Below are 24017 nucleotides of genomic sequence, written 5' to 3' on the forward strand. Positions count from 1 at the left end.
ACTGCCAGATCATGACCTGAGCCGAACTCAGACTGAGCCACCCAGAAGCCCCAGCACTGACTTATTTTAAATGATACTGTACTTGGCTATACTGTACTCTAAAATTACTTGTATTAGTGTGGATCCTGAGAAACTTAACAGAAGACCATGGGGGAGGGGAAGGAAAAAAAATGGTTAGAGAGGGAGGGAGCCAAAACATAAGAGACTCCTAAAAACTGAGAACAAACTGAGGGTTTATGGGTGGTGGAAGGGTGGGGTGGGTGGGTGATGGGTATTGAGGAGGGCACCTGTTGGGATGATCACTGGGTGTTGTATGGAAACCAATTTGACAATAAATTTCATAATAAAAAAAATTTAAAAAAATTACTTTTATTAGTAAATATATTAATTTCCACATTAAAAAAGGGGACTCTGCGACATCCACAGAAAAATTTGAGAACCCTGACATACAGCCTGCAGGTAAGAGAATTACTCAGTTTTCTGAAGCAACTGGTATGATGCAGCTAGGTAGGGGAAGCTGACTTTGAAAGAGGTCATGGTGCCCTGCACCTATTCTGGTAAACGAAGTCAACATCGAATGTAGGACAAATGGCACGAGGTGCATCAGCAGTTCCTACTGCCTGGTAACAGAGGAAGATCTTTAAATCTTCAGAAAACATAGACTCTGCCAGAGCAGTGTTCTTTTAGTTACTGAGCAAGATGCTTCAAAGGGTAAGGAGCAGTGGAGAGAAAAGACATTACCAGAGGGGGAAGGAGTCAATAGCAGTGGGCAGGAATGCCAGCTGTCACCAGGGGACCTGGCTTGTTCTTTAGGAGGCGGTGAAGGCTGTGGCTATTCCCACCAGCACCTACTGGGGTATCCAAGCTCCACCGCAGTAACAACAGGGTCCTCAATGACAGGCAACACATTGACATGAAAGGACACATTAAATTATGAGTGAATGCAACAAAGAAAGGCTACACACTGAAAGGTGCTTAATGTTTATTAGCGCAGTGAGAAATAAAAATTAGGCAGAAAAATACAAAGTTAACTCATGGACATCTGGGCACAAATAATCTACCCCAAATATAACATTTTCTTAAGCAGACGGCAAATTTTCTAAAAATCCACTTGAGTTAGGAGAGTGAGGTATTTGTATTTTTAAGTACAGATGTACAGTTTAGGACAGTTAAAGTTCCAAAGATGTCTAAATATAACTTTCTAAATCTCTTCTTACCAATGTCTCCACGTGCCTTGGAAGCTAGAGACACTAAAGTCTGGTATATGAGACACTGAAGAATGCCTTTGTTACATCATATGCCATCTTGAAGCACTCTCTGGAAAGGTATCTCTTCCTGTAGCATTAATCATGCAACATCTAGCTAAGAATATATATATTTAAAGGTATTTTAAAGCCATACAGGGCCTAATGTAATAAAAATGACAAAACAAATTACTGCTCGGGCATTTCAAACAAGGTCATTTTGGTTGAAATAAAACATATACCAACGTCTTTCTAAGCTACCAATTTGGGGAAAAGAGAGATTGCAAACCTAATGCTTTATATGCTAATACCTGTAGCACACTTAACAAAGTAATAATAATTTATTACTTGTTATCTTTAGACTGCCCTTACTGTGGAGGTATTTATGTTTTCATCATAGTTGACGAAGCAGCTTGGAAACAGGTGAGCTGCAAATGCATGCTACTCTTGAACTTGTTCAGCAGCTCTTCCAGTAACCTGCAAGGAGGAGAGGCTATTTTACAATCTAGCAGAGTGAAGGTTGCCTAGCAACATAAGAAAACATTCGGGGGAGCCAACTGCCTAGTTTTAGCTTCTACTTGTTGAAAAGTTATTTACATATGGATTCTTAACTCAATAACAGAAGTAAATTAATCAAAGAAGCTAATCAAAAGGACTACACACACACACCTGTATATTTATATATAAAAATCTCCCTCCTGTCTCCTTTCCCTAGATTAATTAGATTTCTCCCCTAAAAACACATTAATGTTTGCACCTGCATTTTTTTTAAAAATTCACTTAAAAACTATATACACTAAAATGTACTCTTTTTGGCATACAGTTCTATGAATGTTAATGAACACATATTAGCAACCTAATAACTCCTATATTTGGGCACAGAATAGTTCCATCACCTTCCAAATTCTCTCGTGTTGCCCCTTTGTGGCCCCTTTCTCTTCATCCTGACCCCTCACCAACTAACAGTCTATTGTCTGTTCCTCCTATTTTGCAGTTTTGTCTTTAACAAATATTAGAGAGTGGTAAACTCAGGTGGTGAATTAAGCACCAGAAGAGTAAGGGCTAGTTCTAATTCCACTGGGTAAATCATTCTACTACTTGATAATCAATTTCTTTAACTGGTTTGATGTATAATTTTAGGGCCAGAAATCTTAGAGTGCATTTGGTTCAGAAGAAGCAACCAAGAAGTGCGTTTAATGAGATTGGGGTCAACAGATTATTTCATGGGTTTAACAATGCTCAAAATTGTCTCCATGTGACATTTTCCTCCCATTTTCCCAGACTCATGTGTTGTCTCTGCCTTCTGAGTTTCTATAACATTGACCTATGCAAAATTACAGAGCTTACACCAAGGTTTTCATGTCTATAGACTGATCAGCCAAATGCAAAGGCAGGTGGACTTCAGTTATGGTTAGTGAAGGAACAAAGACCTACATTGTTTCCGCTGCTTCAGTCTAGGGTAGGTTGAGCATTTATGAAATTTGCCTGGCCTACATTTTGTCTCAGGTAATAATTTCCTGTTTTATGAGTAGTAAAGTTTAAACTCTGACCAAGACCATTAACATAGTATTACTGAAACATATACAACTTTTTTATGTCATGTGTACAAATTTACTTTCTATTGCTGAGCTACTCAAAAGAAAAAAATCATCAAGTGCTGCATTTTATCATGCTGTCCTTTTTACATTTCTCTAAGAATTATCTTCTTAAAAATGTAAGGCAATAATACAGTTTACTGAGTGAGTCAAAATAAACTTTCTTAAAATGTTTTCTGTATTAGTCACTTAAAGCAAGAAAGGAACTAATTTCTGAACTGTCATAAACCCAGGGGAAAGGTTTTATCTTATTCTGTCACTTCAGAGACAAGCCAGGTACAGCATACTATCAAAGGCTATTAAGTACAAATCATTATCTATACAAAGAGTACTTTTAGGTAACAAAATCTCATTCAACACATCTTAACTGGCCCTTGAAAACAGTATATAGTACTTACTTTTTATCTGCTCCACTTGAGAGCTGAGGCAGAGCTTCCAAAGCCTGTTTAAAACTAGACCTGGAACACAGAGAAGCAAAATTTAAGTTGAAAAATTTCATATTTCTATGGGGAATTAAGAGCATCATTAAAAATTCTTAAGCATATCTTAAATATAAAGAAACCAGTATAAGCTAGTGAAGCATGTAAAAATATGAGAAAAAGTAAAAGTGAAAAACAATAGAAAAAGTAAAAGTAAAAGTTGAGGGTACAGGGTATAGTTCCCACACAGAGGCCTTGTAGGAGTAGGGTCAAAAACTCAACTATGAAATGAAACAGAAAAGCTAAAAGAGACTGATTTTTACAAAAGATGCTACTTTAATGAGGGCTTAATGTGGACATGTTTAATTTTTAAAAAGTCTTTTAAAAACAAAACTGAAGTGTTAAGCAACTGGTAAGAAAGGAAGGAAACTAAGTAGAAATAGGGATGGTCTTGTGACAGATTATACAAATGGGGACATTTACAGTATTGACATGTACAGGGCCTGATGAACAGCCAATCTCTTACAATAACTAAACATGGTCTCTGGCATTTAGTTATTATTATATTTAAAATTTGTAGAATAAGTAGAGATTGACTGATTGATTTTAATTCAACATCACTTCTTTTCATAAAAAACATAAAAAGTACAAATTAAAAAAACACCAACTTGGTAAGCTTAACTATTTAAAACAGAAAGTACCAAAAAAGTTTCTGCATCAAATAAAAAGCATTTTAGGGGAAATTATTTGGTAGTAACTTGTACTTGTCACTAAGTAATACTTTTTAACTTCTTATCTCTTCTTCTTTTATAACTTGTTGACCATGGTAAAGAAATTAATTTTTCTTGACTTTAAGGTGGTTTTTAATTTTGTTATTATAAAAACAGATCCTCATCATTGTACCAGTAAATATACTTTTGAGCAATGTTTCTCCTATTTGGGGCAAATATCACAGTAACAAATAGACTACAAAGTCCCAACAGATTATAAAAACTGGTATTGGGAAGCTTCAGTTGTTCTTGGTTAAGGCAAGGGATGGGTTACAGCTTGTGGGGACACCTAGCTCCCTTTCCAAAATGACCTTCCTCTTCCCTGATGTAGAGAGGAGGGTCTGCTGTTATCACCTTGTTTCCTGTAAACCTTTTCTCACTCAATCAAAAAAATGTAATGCTATTATTTCTTTATTTTTACATTATGACAATAATGAGGATGATGAAGAAGATACCATTAATTATTTGTAATGCACCAATAGTTTAGAAGGTAACTTGGCATATTTTTTCATTTAATTCCCCTAAAACTTTGCCTAGAAAGTATTTATTATCTTTCTTTTATAGATGAGGCAGTTAGGCGCTAAAAGGTTAAATTAGTAGGAATAAATATCTAGGTACTTACACAAAGCATGCACCCACATCAAATTTGGACTGAGTGCCCTCTATCATCTATTACTTAACACTTTGTGTAGAAAAATGATGGCTGGGAAAAGGAATCATTAAATAACTAACATGGGAACCATCCAGAAATGTCTTCTGGTCAGCCATCATGAATAAGAATAAGAAGCTAAGTTCAATTCATTAGGAAAAACTTTTTAAATGTCCTTAAACATTTTATTTGTATACTACTCGTATTCTCAGGCATATTAACAATATAACCCAGTTTTTCCTAAGTAATATTGCCAATGGAATAAACAATTTTGTATAGGCAAGTAGTTACTGATGTTTCAGTTCACCTACTGATATTTCGATGATAGGAAATCCTGACTTTCATTCAAAACAGCTAAAAATTATCATCAAATTTCCACTACAAAAATTTTCAGAGAAACCACAAGGCTTCCTCTTATGCTGATATTTACAATCTTTAAATTGTCCCTCAGAGTCTGCTATGAATAGAGTAAGACTCAATTCTCATTTTAAAAAGAAGTATATAATGCTCTGCTATATCATTTATGAGACTGAGATTTATCTTAGTGAATGAAAAACATAAAATCATACTACATATTTCTTCTTTTATATTATGCTACAAAGAACCAGTATTAGGAGTCATTGGCTTATTATGCTTTTTAGGTAAAAATTAATCAAATATAAACTTTATCACATCGCAATCATGAGCACTCACTCTGATTAGTTATCTTTACAAAGATAAGCTTTATTTTTAGTGAAGCACTCATAACAAGAATGTTAAGCATCTCACTTGCTTTCAGGTGTCAGGTGAACAGCCACAGTATCCCTCAAAGCACAGATTTCAAGCCGTGCCTGAAGATGAGAAAAGGACAAGTGACAATATGGAACTGTATCAATTATTAAATTGAAACAAGTGATGTGGGGACAGTCTCTAGACTGCTAATTACTGCAGGGACAGGGTTGACAGAAGACTACTGCCATGTAGTTTTAACCCCCACCTGCCATGGTGACTGTTAGTTATGAACAGATTTTCTAAAACACTCCACAGAAATCAGGTATGATAAAATATTATTTTACTGAAAATTAAGTTAGAGTCAAGTATGCCTGTGTGAAGGCAGAGAGCCAGATACCTTATTATAAAAAGTTCAACCTGTCCAGGTGTTTTCCCACAATCTGTATTTTCTACCTAGCTAGTAATTTTTCCTTTAGTCTGCTTGTTGAGAGGAAGCAAAATTTGAAACACTATCCCTGGATTATAACCCCACAGCACAGATTTAAGGAAGTGGATCAATTTACTTCCTTACACCTATGCTCTTTTGGGCACACTGACTTTAATCTCAAAAACTAAGACACAGCTCTCCAGATTCAATGCAATGTCTATTAAAACCACAGCCGGCTTTTGTTTGTTTGGTGGTTGTTTCTTTTACAAAAACTGACAGGCTGATCCAAAACAGACAAAACCATTTTGAAAAAAGAATATACAAATAGAGAAACACTTTCTGATATCAAAACTTACTATAAACCTTCAATATTTAAGATAGTGTGGCACTGTTATATGGGCAGAAATACAGATCAGTAGACTAGGAGTGAGTGTCCAGAAAAAAACCCTTAACATTTATGATCAATGGATTCTGACAAGGGTGCTGAGACCATTCAATGGGGGAAGGAACACGTTCTTCAACAAATAGTGCTGGGAAAACTGGATAGCCACATGCAAACGATTGAACCTGGATCCCTTTCTTAACACAAAGATGAACTCAAAATGGATAACAGACATAATGGAAGGGATAAAATTCTGAAACACATAGAAGAGAGCAGGAGTAAGTCTTTGTAATGTTAGGCTAGGCAAGCCTTCTTAGAAACGATATCAAAAGTGTAAGCAATGAAGAAGGAGGGGAAGATGGCAGTGGAGTAAGAGTACCCTGGGCTCACCTCATCCTACGAATACAACTAGGTAACTATCAAATTATCCTACGTACCCCAGAAATTGACCTGAAGACTGGCAGGACAAACTCTAAAAATAAAGGTAGAGAAGAGGCCACATTGAAGAAGATAGGAAGTATGCAGATGTGGTTTGAGAGAGAAACAGATTGTGGCCACCACGGTCACAGAGAAGGACAAGAAACAGACTAGCATATAGGAGAGTGCACAAGGAAAATAAATTCCCATAGCAATTGGCTTGGAAAGTGAGAGGGCCCAAATTTCGTGAGCTCTTGGAATAGGCAAAGCTTACAGCCTAAGTTTTGTAAAAGGTCAGCAGGAGTTGGGAGATGGTAGCAGTGTATGAAGACTCTAGGCTCACGTTATCACATGAATACAGCTAGATAACTACCAAATCATCTTAAATACCCCAGAAACTGACCTAAAGACTGACGGAAAAAACTCCACAATTAAAGGTAGAAAAGAGGCCACATGCAAAAGGGCAGGAAGTGCAAAGATGTGGTGTTGAAGACGTATCACGGCAGCTGCAGTGGGGAGGGAGCCACAGTCACAGAGGAGGGCAAGAGATAGACATAAGGAAAATAAATCCCCATTGCAATTGGAAAAGAAAGTGAGAGGGGCCGAATATTGTAAGTTCTTGCAACCAACAGGGTGGAAAGTCTAGAGTTTTAAACAATGGACTTGGCTGGGACACAGTCCACAGGGCACTGTGCTGCTCTTAGAGAGAAGGAAGGAAACAACCTTGACACAGCATGGAAACAGTGATCTGAAAAGCACCTGGGGCACACAGTGGGGAGGCTATTTGCTCATCATGAAGCGTGTCCCAGGAGACAGTGTTCACAAAGAGACCCGCTCAAGGGAACAAAGGAACTGGCAGGCACCATTTCCCTCCCTTGCCCATCAGCATAAGCACAGGACCACCTGTGGGAACCAGCACAGCACCACACTCACTACCTAACTTGCTTCATCAAGCCCTGTCCCCCAAGCTCCTGTGGAACTGCCCTTCCCAGTCACACTTAGCTCAGTGATGGCATGGTAGGTCCCCTCCCTCCCCCAGAACACTGGCCCCAAAACCTGCCAACACAATGTCTCTCCAATCAGGAGTTTTGCACAGCCTCAGTTCTGGCAGTGATGGTGACAGGTGTCATATTATAAGCAGACCAGAGCACACCTAGTTAAAATGTGCCACATGCAGGCCAGGGGCCACACATTGCCCACAATAGGCAAAGAGCCACTTGCAACAACTGGCCTGAAAGATAAAGTGGCCAGAACAAAATAGCAGAGCACACGCAGCACACACTGGAGACACTCCTGGAAGCCACCAGGCCCTAGAAAACAGGAGACACTACCCAGCAGGGCACTGACCTCTTCCAGGTAAGGCCATTACTCTCAAGAACAGGACCATAGCTGATTTTCCTAACACAGAAAAAGGCACAGCGACTTAGGAAAAATTAAAAGACAGAAATTTGTCTCATGAAAGAATAGGACAAGGCCACAGCAAAACATAAGTAACATTCCTGATGGAGTATTTAAAGCAATGATCATAAAGATACTCCTTGGACTTGAGAAAAATGGAAGGCATCAGTGAGACCCTTAAAATGAAGATAAAAAAAGAACCAATAAGAGATGAAGAGTGCAATAAATGAGATTAGAAACATGCTAGATGGAATGAATAGCAGGCTGGAAGAAGCAGAGGAATGAATTAATGACCTAGAAGACAGAGTAATGAAAAGTAATCAAGGTAAACAAAAAGAGAAAAAGAAGTATGCAAAATAAGAATAGACTTAGGAAACTGAGTAACTCCATCAAACATAATAACATTTGTATTATAGGAAATCAAGAAGAAGAAGAGAGAGAAAAAAGGGGACAGAAAATTTATTTAAAGAAATAGTAGTTGAAAACTTCCCTAATCTAGGGAAGGAAACAGATATCCAGATCCAGGAGGCCCAGAGATTCCCCAACAAATTCAACAAAAGCAGACCCATACCAAGATATATTGTAATTAAATTGGCAAAATACAGTGATAAAGAAAAAAAAAATTTAAAGCATCAAGACAAAAGAAGACAGTAACATACAAGGGAAACTCCATAAAGCTAGCAGGGAATTTTTCAGCAGAAGCATTGCAAGCCAGAAGGCAGTGGCATGATATATTCAAAGTGCTGAATGGGAAAAATCTGCAGCCAACAATATCCCATCCAGAAAGGCTATCATTTAGAACAGAAGAAAAATAGAGGTTCCCAGAGTTTGTGACCACTAAACCAGCCATGCAAGAAATAGGAGACTCTGAGTGGAAAGGAAAGACCAAAAATTACAGTATGAAGATAGGAAACATAAGTGTGGCAAAAAGGAATATTTCTGTAAAAAAAATCAGTCAATGAACTCATAAAATAAAAGGATTTGACATATGACACCATATACCTAAAGTGTGGGGAGGAGAAAAGAGTGGGTTCAAACTTAAACAACCATCAACTGAACATAGACTTTTATATGCACAAGATGTTATACACAAACCCAACGGTAACCACAAATAAAAAACCACTAATAAATTTGCAAAGAATAAAGAGAAAGAAATCCAATGATATCACTAAAGAAAACCAGAAAATCATGAAAGAAAGAAAGATCAGAGAAAATCTTCAGAAGACAACCACAAAACATGAAATAACATGTCAATAAATACATATCTATCAGTGATTACTCTGAATGTAAATGGACTAAATGCTCCAATCAGAAACACTGGGTGACTGAATGGAAACAAAACAAAACAAAACAAACAAGATCCTGCTGTCTATGGAGACCAGAGAGACTCATTTTAGATCTAAGGATACATGCAGATTGAAAGTGAGAGGATGGAGAAACATCTATCATTCATATGGATGTCAAAAAAAAAGTGTCAGCATAGCAATACTTATACCAGACAAAATAGACTTTAAGACAAAGACTGTAACAAGGGACAAAGAAGGATAGTATATAATAATAGAGGAGACAATCCAACAAGAAGATGTAACAATTCTATATATTTATGCACCCAATATGGGAGAAACCAAATACATATAACAGTTAATAACAAAATAAAAGAACTAATTGATAATGATACAGTAACAGGAGAAGACTTTAACATCTCATTTACATCAAATGGATAGGTTATCTAAATAGAAAATCAACAAGGAAACAATGGCTTTGAATGATACACTGGACCACATGGATTTACAGATATATTCAGAACATTCTCTCCTAAAACAGCAGAGTACACATTCTTCTCAAGTGCACATGGAAGATTCTCCAGAATAGATCACATATTAGCCCACAAAACAAGCCTCAACAAATTCATAAAGATCAAAGTCATATGATGCATCTTTTCTGATCACAATGGTATGAAACTATAAGTCAACTACAAGAAAAAAATCAGGAAATAACACAAATATATGGTGTTAAATAACATTCTATTAAACAATGAATGAGTCAACCAGGGTCAAAGAAGAAATAATAAAGTACATACAACAAAATTAAAATGAAAACACAACAAGCCAAAACCTGTGGAATGCAGAAAAAGCAGTCATTAACAGTGAAGTATACAACAATACAGGCTTACCTCAGGAAGCAAGAAAAATCTCAAATAGCCTAAATATACCTAAAGGAGCTAGAAAAAGAACAACAAACAAAACTGAAAACCGGCAGAAAATGGGAATTAATAAAGATTAGAGTAGAAATGAATGATATAGAAACTTTAAAAAAAAAAAAAGAACAGATCAATGAAACCAGGAACTGGTCTTTTGGGAAAAAAAAAATCAATAAAATTGATAAACCTCTAGCCAGACTTATCAAAAAAAAAAGACTCAAAAAAAAAATCACAAATGAGTGAGAAGAAATAACAACCAACAGCACAGAAGTACAATTATAAGGGAATATTATGAAAAACTCTATGCCAACAAATTGTACAGCCTGGAAGAAATTGTTAAAGCCATCGTGGTCAAACAGTATGATACTGGTATAAAAACAGACACATTGATCAATAGAACAGAATAGAAAACTCTGAAATAAACCCACGACCATATGGTCAATTAATCTTCGACAAAGCAGGAAAGGAAAGAATATCCAATGTGAAAAGAACAGTCTCTTCCACAAATAGTGTTCAGAAACTGGATAGCAGTCTCTGCTATCACTATTCCACAAATAGTGTTCAGAAAACTGGATAGCAACATGCAAAAGAGTGAAACTGGACCACTTTCTTATACCATACACAAAAATAAATTCAAAATGGATTAAAGACCTAAATATGACACCTGAAATCAAAGCATCCTAGAAGAGAACACAAGTTGTAACTTCTTTGACATTGGCCATAGTACATATTTTGTACATACGTCTCCTGAGGTAAGGGAAACAGAAACAAAATAAACTATTGGGACTACAAAATAAAAAGCTTCTGGAGAGAAGGAAACAATCAACAAAACTAAAAGGCAACCTTACGGAGTAGGAGAAGATATTTGCAAAGACATATCTGATAAAGGGTTAGTATCTAAAATATATTAAAAAATTTAACAACATCTAAAAAACACTCTAATTAAAAAATGGGCAGAAGACATGAACAGACATTTTTCCGAAGAAAACATAGATATGACCAATAGGCACATGAAAAGATGGTCAATATCACTGATCACTGGGGAAGTGGAAACGAAAACTACAATGGGGTAACACTTCACATCTGTCAGAATGGCTAAAATTAACAACACAAGAAACAACAGGTGTTGACAAGGATGTGGAGAAAAAGGAACCCTTGTGCACTGTTGGTGGGAATGCTAACTGGTGCAGCCAATGTAGAAAACAGTATGGAGGTTCTTCAAAAAGTTAAAAATAGAACTACCCTATGATCCAGCAATTACACTACTGGGTATTAACTGAAAGAATACAAAAACAGAAATAAAGAGATATGTGCACCCTGTGTTCACTGTGGAATTATTTACAATAGCCAAATTATGGAAGCAGCCCAAATGTCCACTGATTGATGAATGGATTAAAAAGATGTGGTATATATATATATACACAATGGAATATTATTCAGTCATAAAAAAGAATGAAAGCTTGCCATTTGCAATGACATGGATATAGCTAGAGTATTATGCAAAGCAAAATAAATTCAGTTGGAGAAAGACAAATACCATATAATTTTACTCATATGTGGAATTTAAGAAACAAAACAAAGAAGCAAAGGAAAGAGAGAGAGAGAAATAAAAAAAACAGACTCAAGTATAGAGAACTGATGATTGCCAGTGGGGAGAAGGTGGGCGATGGGTTAAATAGTGATGGGGATTAAGAAGTGCACATGTCATGATAAGCACTGGATGATGTATGGAATTGGTGAATCACTATACTGTACACCTGAAACTAATATAACACTGTATTTAACTGGAATTAAAATAAAAACTTTTTTAAAAGGTAAAAGCAACAAAAGAAAAATTGACAAATTAAACTTAGAATTAAAAACTTGTGTGCAGTGAACTATAGCATCAAGAAAGTAAAAAAACAACCCACACAATGAGATACCCTTGACATACACTAAGATGTCTATAATCAGTAACATAAGGTAGTAACAAGTATTGGTTAGGATGTGGAGAAATTGGAATCTTTATGCATTGCTGTTAGGAAAGTAAAATGGAACAGCCAGTTTAAAAACAGTCTGTCAGGGGCACCTGGGTGTTTCAGTCAGTTAAGCTTCTGAATCTTGATTTTGGCTCAGGTCATGATTTCATGGTTCGGGAAAACATGTTGGGCTCCGCACTGACAGCAAGGAGACTGCTTAGGATCTTTCTATGGTCCTCCCCTGCTCATGCTCTTCCCCTCTCTCACAAAATAAATTAATAAACTTAAAAAAATAATTTTAAGACACTCAAGCAATTCATCAAAAGATCAAACATAGGGTATCCATATGACCTAGCAATTTCCCTCCTATGTATATACCCAAGAGAAATTAAAACACATAAATACGTTTATGTGAAAAAGTAGAAAATAACCCAAATGTCCATCAAATGATGAGCAGATAAAGAAAATGTGGTATATTTATACAATGGAATATTATCCAGTCATCAAAAGAAATTAAGTACTGGTATATGCTGCAATATGTGTGCACCTTGAAAACATTATGCTAAATGAAGGCAGCCAGTTACCAAAAGTCATATTTGTGGGACTCCATTTGTATGAAATTTTTTGAATAGGCAATTCATTGGGATAGAAAATCACGGAGAAAGAAACCAGAATGCTGCTTGTCTGTGGATGGGAAGGGTGGTTGTAAAGACAGTGGAAAGCGGCTGCTAATGGGTTCAAGGTTTCTTCTAGGGTGCATTGTTCTGAAGTTGAGTGTGTTGATGACTGTACAACTCTGTGAACACAATAAAAAAAAATCACTGAACTGTGTGCACTTTTACCTTGTAGACAACACAACACTCATCTACCTTGTGGCAGATGAGTTATATCTGCGTAAAACTTAAAAAAATTTTTTTAAAATGTTTATTTATTTCTGAAGGAGAGACAGAAAGAGCATTAGTGGGGGGAGAGGCAGAGAGAGGGAAGGAGACACAGAATCTGAAGCAGGCTCCAGGCTCTGAGCAGTCAGCACAGAGCCCAACGCAGGGCTCAAACTCACGAACGGTGAGATCATGGCCTGAGCTAAAGTCAGACGCTCAACCGACTGAGCCACCTAGGTGCCCCGTATCTTGAATAAAACTTTTAAGAAAACAAAACAAAACAAAACATGGTAATCTAAAGCTTAAACTTCTTTGCGATCTTGAAATGACTTTACATGCAGATCACTTGTTTTCAGAGCTCCTGAAGAGGCTCTGAATGACAACCACATTACACACCTTCTACCTTTGACTCAGGCATCCACAGTGTGTATAATGTTCAGGAGACTATTAAAAAGAGATAGCTGTGGGGCACCTGGGTGGCTCAGCTGGTTAAGCATTGGACTTTTGATTTGGTCAAGATCTCAAGACTTGTGAGTTCGGGCCCTGCCTGTGTCAGGCTCTGTACTGACAGTGTGAAGCCTGCTTGGGATTCTGCCTCTTCCTCTCTCTGTCCCTCCCCAACTTGTAAATAAACTGAAAAAAAAAAAAAATTAAAAAAAAAAGTAAAAGAGACAGTCCTTATTCTCCAGGAGTACATAAAACATAAAACAATGGTAAGAGAAATTTTGTAAACAATCAAGATAAATGTTGATTTATATAAGACACAGTATATTCAGTAAAACTTTTTCTGCTTGGAAAGCAGTTGTTTGGTTTCATTTTTCAGTGCTTTAGAAGCCTAGAAAATAGTTTGTAACTAGAAAGCATGCACATGACAGTTTGTCTCTATTGTTGATACTCTATATATTGAAACAGATCTACAAAGAGAATATCAAAAAGTAAAAATAAGGTAGAACTTTTACTTGAATATTGCAGAAGGATTAAATCACTTTAAAACTAATCTTCATGGGGGCGCCTGGGTGGCGCAGTCGGTTAAGCGTCCGACTTCAGCCAGGTCACAATCTCGCGGTCCGTGAGTTCGAGCCCCGCGTCGGGCTCTGGGCTGATGGCTCAGAGCCTGGAGCCTGTTTCCGACTCTGTGTCCCCCTCTCTCTCTGCCCCTCCCCCGTTCATGCTCTGTCTCTCTCTGTCCCAAAAATAAATAAACGTTGAAAAAAAAAAATTAAAAAAAAAAAAAAACCAAAAAAAAAAAAAACTAATCTTCATGCCCAAATTGTATTCAAAGTGATAGGTGTTTTAAATTAATCTATGAATTATGTGAACTATAAAAGCTGTGGTTATTTATAAAATATACATAGAACTGTACACCAGAAAATGTCATGTTAAAAGATCAGCTAAAATCACCAAACTGTCATCCCATTCCTCTTTAAACTGGCTCTTAGGAAGGTTCTGAAGATTGAGGTATGGGCCCTTTATGTAAGTGATTATTACAGGTTAACTTGTAGTCCTTCTGAATTATCTGCTCAATAGAAAAACAGTCTAACACAGGGATTCCCAATGGGAGAGGGGGAAATGGGGGGTTTAGACTCACTTGAACTTTTCCAATATAGAAATGACTGCCTAATTCCTAGGAAGTATTAGAATATTAGAAGTTGGAACAGTCATGGTGGTCAGCAGTCTCCTGGACATGTATTTATCAAAAAAGTTCTCTAGCTAAATATGGTACCTCTTCCTAACCCTTCCCTGCTAGTTTTGAGAGAATTTAGCCAACAGGGCCCTCCCTAGTTAATCTCAACCACCCAGAGGAAAGCACTATCCTGAGACTTTTTCCACCATAGATAGTTTTATCTATTTGAGAATTTCATGTGAATGAACCCCATACAGTATAGGAGCTTTTGTGTAAGGCTTCCTTCACTCAGCTGAATGCTCCCGAGATTTATCCAGGTGGTACCAGTAATTCTTTCCTCTTTAATGCTGAATAGCATTTGGTTTTATGAACATATCACAGTTTGCTTATTCTACTGATGAATACCCGGGCTGTTTCCAGCTTTTGGCTATTTTGTTTTCAGCTCTCTTGGTTAGTTTTTTTTTTTTTTTTAATTTTTTTTTTTCAACGTTTATTTATTTTTGGGACAGAGAGAGACAGAGCATGAACGGGGGAGGGGCAGAGAGAGAGGGAGACACAGAATCGGAAACAGGCTCCAGGCTCTGAGCCATCAGCCCAGAGCCTGACGCGGGGCTCGAACTCACGGACCGCGAGATCGTGACCTGGCTGAAGTCGGACGCTTAACCGACTGCGCCACCCAGGCGCCCCAGTTTTTTTTTTTTTAAAGTAAGAGGTTTTCTTTTCTATGTATATATATATATACATATATGTATATATATGTATATGTATACATATGTATAGATATACATATGTATATTTGTTTATTTTCTAAATATAATTTATTGCCAAGTTAGTTAACATACAGTGTATACAGTGTGCTCTTGGTTTCGGGACTATATTCCCATGATTCATTGCTTACATACAACACCCAGTCAGTGCTTATCCCAACAAGTGCCCTCCTCAAAGCCCATTACCCATTTTCTCCTTCTCATGTGCCCCCCACCACCAACCCTCAGTTTGTTCTCTGTATTTGAGAGTCTCTTATGGTTTGCCTCCCTCCCTCTCTGTTTGTAACTATTTTATCCCCTTCCCTTCCCCCATGGTCTTCTGTTAAGTTTCTATAATTCCACATATGAGTGAAAACATATGGTATCTGTCTTTCTCTAATTTATTTCACTTAGCATAATGCCCTCCAGTTCCATCCACATCGCTGCAAATGGCAAGATTTCATTCCTTCTCATTGCCAAGTAGTATTCCATTGTATATATAAACCACATCTTCTTTATCCATTCATCAGTTGATGGACATTTGGGCTCTTTCCATAATTTGGCTATTGTTGATAGTGCTGCTATAAAACATTGGGGTACTTGTGCCCCTACAAATCAGCACTCCTGTATCCTCTGGATAAATTCCTAGTAGTGCTATAAGAAAGAGCTTTTCTTGTCACTGTACTATTTTACCGTCCCAACAATTCGTATGATCTCTAATTTCTCTTCAGTCTTGCCAACACTTGGTATTTTTAAGTCTTTAATTTTCTTCATCATGGTGGATATGTAATGGTATATTATTGTAGTGTTAATTTTCATTTCTCTGATAACCAATGATGTTGACCATCCTTTCATGTACTGATTAACCATTTCTGACTCTTCTGGAAATTGAATTACATGTATGCTAGACCTTTCGACATTGTCCCAGTGGTCTCTGAAGTTGCATTCATTTTTTTTCCAATGATTCTTTTCTCTGTTCTTCAAATTTGGTAATTTCTGTTGATCGACAAATTCACTGACTTTCCCTTTTGTCTATTCTGCTGTTATTCACATCTAGAAGACTTCAAAAAAATCATATTCTGTATTTCTCCATTCCAGAATTCCATTTAGTTCCTTTTTTAGGGTTTCTATTTTTCTGCTGAGATTTCCTATCTATCTATTCATTATGAGTATGGATAGTCACCTTTACATCACTGAATAGGGCAGCTTTAAAGTCCTTGTCTTCAACTTCCAACAACTGCATTATCTCAAGATTGGTCTCAGTTAATTGTCTTTTCTATTAAGAGTGGGTCACATTTTCCTGTTTTATCTTGTTTGTGCCTTAAGTATATTTGGATTGTTTCCTGGACACCGTCAATAATGTGACTGGAGATTCTGGATTCTTTTTTTTTAATATGAAATTTATTGTCAAATTGGTTACCATACAACACCCAATGTTCATCCCAACAGGTGCCCTCCTCAATGCCCATCACCCACTTTCCCCTCCCTCCCACCCTCCATCAACCCTCAGTTTATTCTCAGTTTTTAAGAGTCTCTTATGGTTTGGCGCTCTCTCTCTCTCTCTTTTTTTTTTTTTTTTTTTTTGAGATTCTGGATTCTATTACATGACCCTGAAGAGGACTGATCTTTGTTTCATTCATTTTAGCAAGCAATTAACTTATCTGGATTCAAACTGAAAACTCTCAGCTCTTGGGCAAGCACTTCAATTCTTACTTCAATTCTTCTAGTCTAACTGGGCTGGTTGTAGAGTTTAATCACGCATGTGTAGTTCAGGGGTCAACCTGTGATTTAGGCAGTGTACATACAAAATTTGTGGTTTTTGTTTTCTGCTCTCTGGGATACCACCCTCACTTTCCTGTAACTGTGGTTGCTCTGAAGCCTATTCTTCAAGCCAGAAAGATAGCAGGTTTTGTGAAGTTTTAGGCATCTGTTGGCCTGTAGGCTAAAATTTGTAAAAAGTGAATAATTCCCCAGGAACCATTTCTTCTAGAATCACTCACTAATGGTCATTCTCTAATATCTTCAGGTTTTTGTTTTTACACCTTTTATTCTTAAATATTATTCAAGATTATATTATCTGTAGGGAATTGGTTGACAGAAACTTCCTCAGCCACTACTGGAAGCAAAACTGCCAGTACTTTTTATTTTCTTATTTATTTTTATTTTTTTATTTTTTAATATGAAATTTATTGTCAAATTGGTTTCCATACAACACCCAGTGCTCATCCCAACAGGTGCCCTTTAAAAGCGCAATTGCAATGCTCTAAATCACTGCAGTTCATAGGTAGCAGGTAACTCTCCCTATGCATGAACACCTTTGCTATTGTCAATTTGGTTATATGCATACCAAGACGTATTTGGTTTATAGAAGTTATAATTGTTATTATAACTATGTAATTTAAATAACTACAACCTAAAACCAATGGATTATGAGTGTGAAGAGACTTGTCATTTCTATGAAAACTGCACTGAGGTTTGAAAAGATTTATTAAAAGTTGCTAAAAATTCCTGTGAAACTGGATGTAGTGAAGACAGCTGCAAACTAAAAAAAAAAAGTCACATAACTTTAGAAGGAATCTGCATTCAGAAAATTTCACAAGAGTTGTTAAGATCTTGCTCTACTCTACAGAAACAGAAACTCTAAAATTTGTAGACAATGCATGGGTATGGTATGGCTTATGCAATAGAGAAGATGTAGATCTCCAATTGGTAGATTCACAAACACCTGTCTGTATATAAGATTGATGACTACAAATACATTTTATATGTTTTATTTTTTTTTTAAATTTTTTTTTTCAACGTTTATTTATTTTTGGGACAGAGAGAGACAGAGCATGAACAGGGGAGGGGCAGAGAGAGAGGGAGACACAGAATCGGAAACATGCTCCAGGCTCTGAGCCATCAGCCCAGAGCCCGACGCCGGGCTCGAACTCACGGACCGCGAGATCGTGACCTGGCTGAAGTCGGACGCTTAACCGACTGCGCCACCCAGGCGCCCCCATTTTATATGTTTTAAATGAAATAAAAGTTCAACATGGAACTGAATGATTTTGGTACCTGTAATGCTCCATTTTTGCTGAAGGATGAAACACACTGCATCAGTCGACTTAGCTCTTCAGAAACTGCTTCCACCACCTTGGATAGAACTCGAGGTACCAATTCTTTGGAAATAGTGAACACCTGATGGAAGGGTTTAAAGTAAGAGCAAATGATGTGTTATAGGAACATTTCCTGACTTGAATTTGTTAAAAACAAAGAGATGCACAAAATAACTCACAGGCCTTCTAAGCCATATTTTTAAAGGATCACAATTATGAATGAAAGGAAGATACAGACAGAAGATACAGTTGTACTAAGTGATTAATGGCAAAAACTAATCCTCTAAAAATATATAGGCAAATATAATTTTGAAAGGTGTTGTTGATGTTGACAAACTAAAAATAGTTTCAAAGATTTCATCTTCCTCTTGCCCTTTTCACAAAAGGAAATATTATAGAAATTATAGAAATAAAATTATAGAAATTTAGAAATATGAAATTATAGAAATAAAAACACACTGTGTCAGTTTTTTTACCACAATTAAAAGAAAAACATATGGGGTCAGACTCTTCTTAGATCGAAACAAACACCGTATCAACTGGGCACATTATTGCATATTGGACAACAAAGTCCCCAATTTTATTGTTTGCCGAATTTCATATGTGTTTCCTTTCATTCGACAAAAAAGATTATTTTTAAACTTTGAATCTTGGTATTTTCAGAATAAGAACTATTATATTTGAAAATGTGGTGAAACATTTTACTATGTTGATTTATAAATTTGTCAAGTTAAGATCATGTGGGAAATAGTAAATAAACATTATGAATGAAATTCTACTTCCAGTCACTGGGATAAATTAGAAGGGGGTTTGAAAAACCTCATATAAATCATGGTTACTTATAGTGGACATTAATAAAAGCTGCTTCTTTAGGAATTACTGACATCACTAAAAGGCATACATATTTTGCAATTCCTCTGACTACCACCTGTTCATCTACCACAGAAATGCTTTCACTGAGTGATGATTTAATTTATACTCTAATTTTATTGGAAGCTAACATAACAAAAAAGCATTTGTATATCTTTGATGATAAAATCATTAAAAATGTATGTGATAAATTCTTGCTGGAGTTAAATCATATATATAATACTTCCATAGAAGAATGTGTATGTTTTCCTTTACTAAGAAATGAAAACATAACATACTATGTTTCTCTTTGTGCTCTAGCTGCTTCAAACTTAGAGACAAATTCAGGAACAAGATAGCATTCTCTGTTTCCTTTGGTTATTCTTTTGCTTTAGCCTTGATTATCCATGTTTTCCAGTTTATCTTGACAACCTCTGATACTTTTTGATGAAGACAGTGGTATAAACTAAATACACCTACATCAGATGCATGCAGCTTAAAAGGCACTCAAGCAACAGTGGAAATTATCTAATGATAACATCTTTGTGGGCCTTATTTTATCTGGTCACCAATCTGTGTATGAGCCATAACCACTCTGAAAGTACTGGCAAAGCAGTGAGTAATGGATTGTGAAATTATAGAATTCATAGTCATAGTGGTGATAATGGTGGTAGCTGTGCCTCTTTTGATGTTCCTTAGAAGAGTCCTTCTAAGAAGGACGTTAACAAAGGATGTTAACGTAAAGCTTAAGATGATAATGCTTCAAGTGAGGGCAAGTTTTAGCATGAACCAGAAGCATCGACATCCACATGTACCTAAGTCAGTCACTGATAGGAAACCATGCACCTGCTTCCTAACCTCGGCCTGCCCTTTTAGCCTATCTTTCTAACAAGTCTAGTTTTCTGGATTCCCAGCCACTATGTAAGAACACATTGCCACGTGAATAAGACACCAAAGCTTATTTGTATTCTGGTTAAAAAGAGGTTAATGAATTTTGCAAGATAAGGGATTTAATATTCCTTCCAAACCAAGGTGAAAAAAACAATCTCTCTTCTCCTTACCTTTTGAACACTAATGGATTTAGTTTTAAACACAATTTCAGAAAAAAAAAAACCTCTCATAGTAAAAGCACATGCGTGTGTGTGCATGTGTTAGAGTTGTGTTTTATTTATACCCAAGATATATTCTGAAGGGAAAAAAGACTACCAGAAAAACCATCAAATTTGCCTCTTTGTGTTGTTTTCCAGTTACCCATATTTCTTAAGAACATCTAATGACAGCTTACCTCTGCGTGCACAGCAATTATATTCACCAATGCTTCTTTTAAATAGTTTCTGACACCTGAAATCAAGAAGAGGGAGGGAAAAAAGGCATTTAATGGAAAAAAGCTACCCACCTCCCTTGACGGCATTACTGTGCACTGTACTACTGCCTTAGAGTTTTCTAAGGAGAAACAGAAAGTAACACTATCACTGTCTATTTCCTTTGAGAACCAAATGGTATTAAGGACTATTTTTGTTCAGGTTAAAAAAAAAGTTAAACATTTTCTTTCATTGTTTCTCTGTAACTGATGGTCAGTCTGCTTCAAAACTGAAATTTAAAACTGTCCTTCAGTTTCTTTATATACATGTTTCTTCATTTGTGTGTGTGTGTGCACGCGCTCACTTACCTGGTACACACATACATTAGCAGATCAAAAAAGAAAAGACAAAAGGAAGATATTTACTAAAGCTTATAGAAGCTACATATCTATTATAACATTTTACTTCCAAAGGTAAAAGTTAACTTATGCAGGCTATTTTGATCTTAAAAAATTACTTCTGGGAGAAATGTCTGACAAAAATCACAATCTGATTTTGTAAAGCAAGTTAAAGGTTAGTCAAAATACAAGATTTAAGGACAGTAAAGAATTAACAAATACTACTTCACTCAAAAGTAGGCACTCAATAGCAGGTGTGTGCAAGATTTAGTAGTGCAGGAGTCTGAAGTCAGTTTTGTTGCCTATAAGCTATGACTTTCGGCAAGAAAACTGGGAGCCCAGGTTTCTCTCCCATTAAAAAGTGTAAGAACAGTACCTATCTTGCAGGCTTGTAGTGAGGATTATAGGAAATAATGCATGTGATTGGTCCAGGTAGCCACAGGGCTCATTAAGAACTTTCAATTATCATTATTTTGCAAGAAAAAAAAAGTGAAAACAAGAAGCTGGTTTACTTTAATTCCAAAGAAATTATTTTTACTTGGAGTGGAATATTATTTCAGAATGCCTTCTAGAATTAATCGCAAATATTAAGAATTCCTTTTATACCAAAACAGAGAAAATTCTCTATTGTAAAATCATGGATGTTAACAGTAACAATGTTACAGTGTTAAGGAGAGTCTTTTCCCATTATGTCATCTAAGCTACTGATGATTTAGAAAGGTTGAGAATTTAAAAGCCAAGAACTATAACCAACTTTCTGAATTGACAGTTTTAGATTCTAAACGTATAACTAGTTTTTGATTCTGTCATATGCTATAGTTTTAAATAGGCACACTATTTTTCTTTTAAGAAGCCAATTTATATATACTTTGGAATATGGAGAGGTTCAGGTATTCTATTTTTCTGGTGGAAAAATTAAGAAATCTGTTGAAGAGTAAACAAATATAATCCAGAAATTAGTTGAAATTAACTAACTGCAAGGTAACAAGTCTTATCTGGGAGGTAAGCGAGGAAAATATAAGGAACCTATTATAAGTGAAAGTGAAATAAACTACCTTGTGCTCAAGACCAGAAAAGCTTTCTTCCTCTAAGAGGAAAGGCATACCACAGAGTTGTTCCCTTGGATTGTTTACCTCTACAGTATCTATAGAGATAGAGAGAGACAGACAGACACACACATACACGCCATGTATATAGTTACTAAAAATAGAAGCATAATCTTAGGCCAATGATGATATAAGGAACTTAAGAAATTCAACAGTTTCAGGACGCCTGGGTGGCTCAGTTGGTTGAGTGTCCGACTTCAGCTTAGGTCATGATCTTGCAGTTCGTGGATTTGAGCCCCCTGTTGGGCTCTGTGCTGACAGCTCAGAGCCCGGTGCCTGCTTTGGATTCTGTGTCTCTCCGTCTCTTTGCCCCTCCCTCGCTTGCACTTTGTCTCTCTCTCTCTCTCTCTCTCAAAAATAAATACTAAAAACATTAAAAAAAATTAAAAAGAAAAAAGAAATTCAACAGTCTCTGCTCTTGGTGAAAACCAGGATCCTGTCAATGCATATGAACAAATGTCAAGAGGTTGGGTGCTAGAAATGTTCCAGCAGTGATGACTAGAAATGTGAGGGCAATTTTTAACTTCTAAAATTCTTCAATGTAAACGTGGGGTCAGAATGCTGACTAAAAAGCAGAAAATTAAACTTAGAATAAAGCAAGCCAGTGTCACATGCTATCAACTCAACTCCCACTCTGACCCTGATAGGAAAAACATTTCCTGGCAAGAACCCATCAGACTGGAGCATTACTAATAAAATACCCTGTAAAAGACATAAATCTAAATTACTCAATATAATTCTAAAGGCAAAGCTGTGAATAATAAGAATAAAATCACAGGACACTTTCCACCATCAGAACTATATTGCTGTTAATAAAAAAAATATGAAAACAAAATCAAGCTTCCTGTTTTAGGTTGACCACAGGTTTCACAAGGATAGTATGCTAAAAGGAACACACAGCCTCAACCGTAACAAATTGAGAAAAAAAAAACCAAACAAAAACAAGAACCTGTATTTCTTGGAGACTTACTTTTTTTTGAATAGAGAAAATGAAATAATACTCCCCCCCCACCAAAAAATAAAACAACAACTGCTTCAAGGAATAAGTGGTAATGTTGGAGGGAAAAGGGAGGAAAAATTTTCTGTCCCTAGGGATGAACAGAAAGAGAATTCCTGATCAAACCACATGTCAGGTCAGTAAGGGTTCAAAAAGATAACATTAAATTGAACGCATATGAAAAATACATGCTAACTTAGAGGAGGAGATTTGTGAAATATTATTATAACCTTCCAAAGCAATGTATATGCTGGTGTTAAGAATTTAAAAATTTTAAAAATATGAAAATAAATGATTGTCTCTCTCTAAAAAGCTACCCATTGTGTTAAATACAGAGATAAGTATTTTTTACTGCATATTGGGCTGAAATTGTTGTTAGTTCTAAGGGAATGGCTAAAAGTTCTCATTCATTCATTTAACATCAATTTGTTGAGATTCTACCTCATGGTGGACTCTGATAGGCACACATCAGATTTAGTGAGACATTAGGTCTTTTAAGTAGAATATGTGTATATCCCCAGTATGTGTAAGACCCCAAAGTGCTTAGCTGTTACGTTTTACCCTAATGTACTAGTATTCATATAGGTGTTTTAAGTTGTATGTAGCAAATCCGTAGTATGAAAGGGTTTTATACTGTAAAACAAAATCTTTGTTTTATACTAATTTGTGAAACATTTACTTGTGATTTCCTTTTTGTCAAGTTCTTGAAAGGTTAAAGAATAGTATTTGGGAGGGGTGGAGGAAGGGCACTGGACCTAGAGACTAGACAGCGTCCGTGTCTAGAGACTGAGGTCTGAAGGTTCACAAACATGAAACAGATAAGATCTCTGTGATCTTCCTAGTTAAG

General features: G+C 36.3%; 1 protein-coding gene across 2 annotated transcripts in view; it reads right to left on the reverse strand.

Annotated features, from left to right (window-relative positions):
* Positions 1-699: 699 nt before the first annotated feature.
* EXOC2 (exocyst complex component 2) overlaps positions 700-24017 on the reverse strand; it is a 280355-nt gene continuing 257037 nt past the window's right edge. The window contains exons 22-26 of one of the 2 annotated variants that reach the window (XM_047101674.1): positions 20654-20709; positions 18479-18601; positions 5446-5507; positions 3238-3297; positions 700-1721 (exon numbers count right to left, since the gene is read on the reverse strand). In XM_047101674.1, coding sequence (XP_046957630.1) covers positions 1628-1721; positions 3238-3297; positions 5446-5507; positions 18479-18601; positions 20654-20709 — 395 coding nt within the window. In that variant the 3' untranslated portion in view covers positions 700-1627. The remainder of the gene's footprint in view (positions 1722-3237; positions 3298-5445; positions 5508-18478; positions 18602-20653; positions 20710-24017) is intronic. The other variant, XM_047101673.1, reaches the window with a different exon arrangement.

Source organism: Lynx rufus, unplaced genomic scaffold, assembly GCF_022079265.1.
Source record: "Lynx rufus isolate CCGP_SWC_20201006 ecotype Redwood Valley unplaced genomic scaffold, mLynRuf1.p SCAF_6, whole genome shotgun sequence".
In the NCBI taxonomy this organism is placed as follows: Eukaryota; Metazoa; Chordata; class Mammalia; order Carnivora; family Felidae; genus Lynx; species Lynx rufus.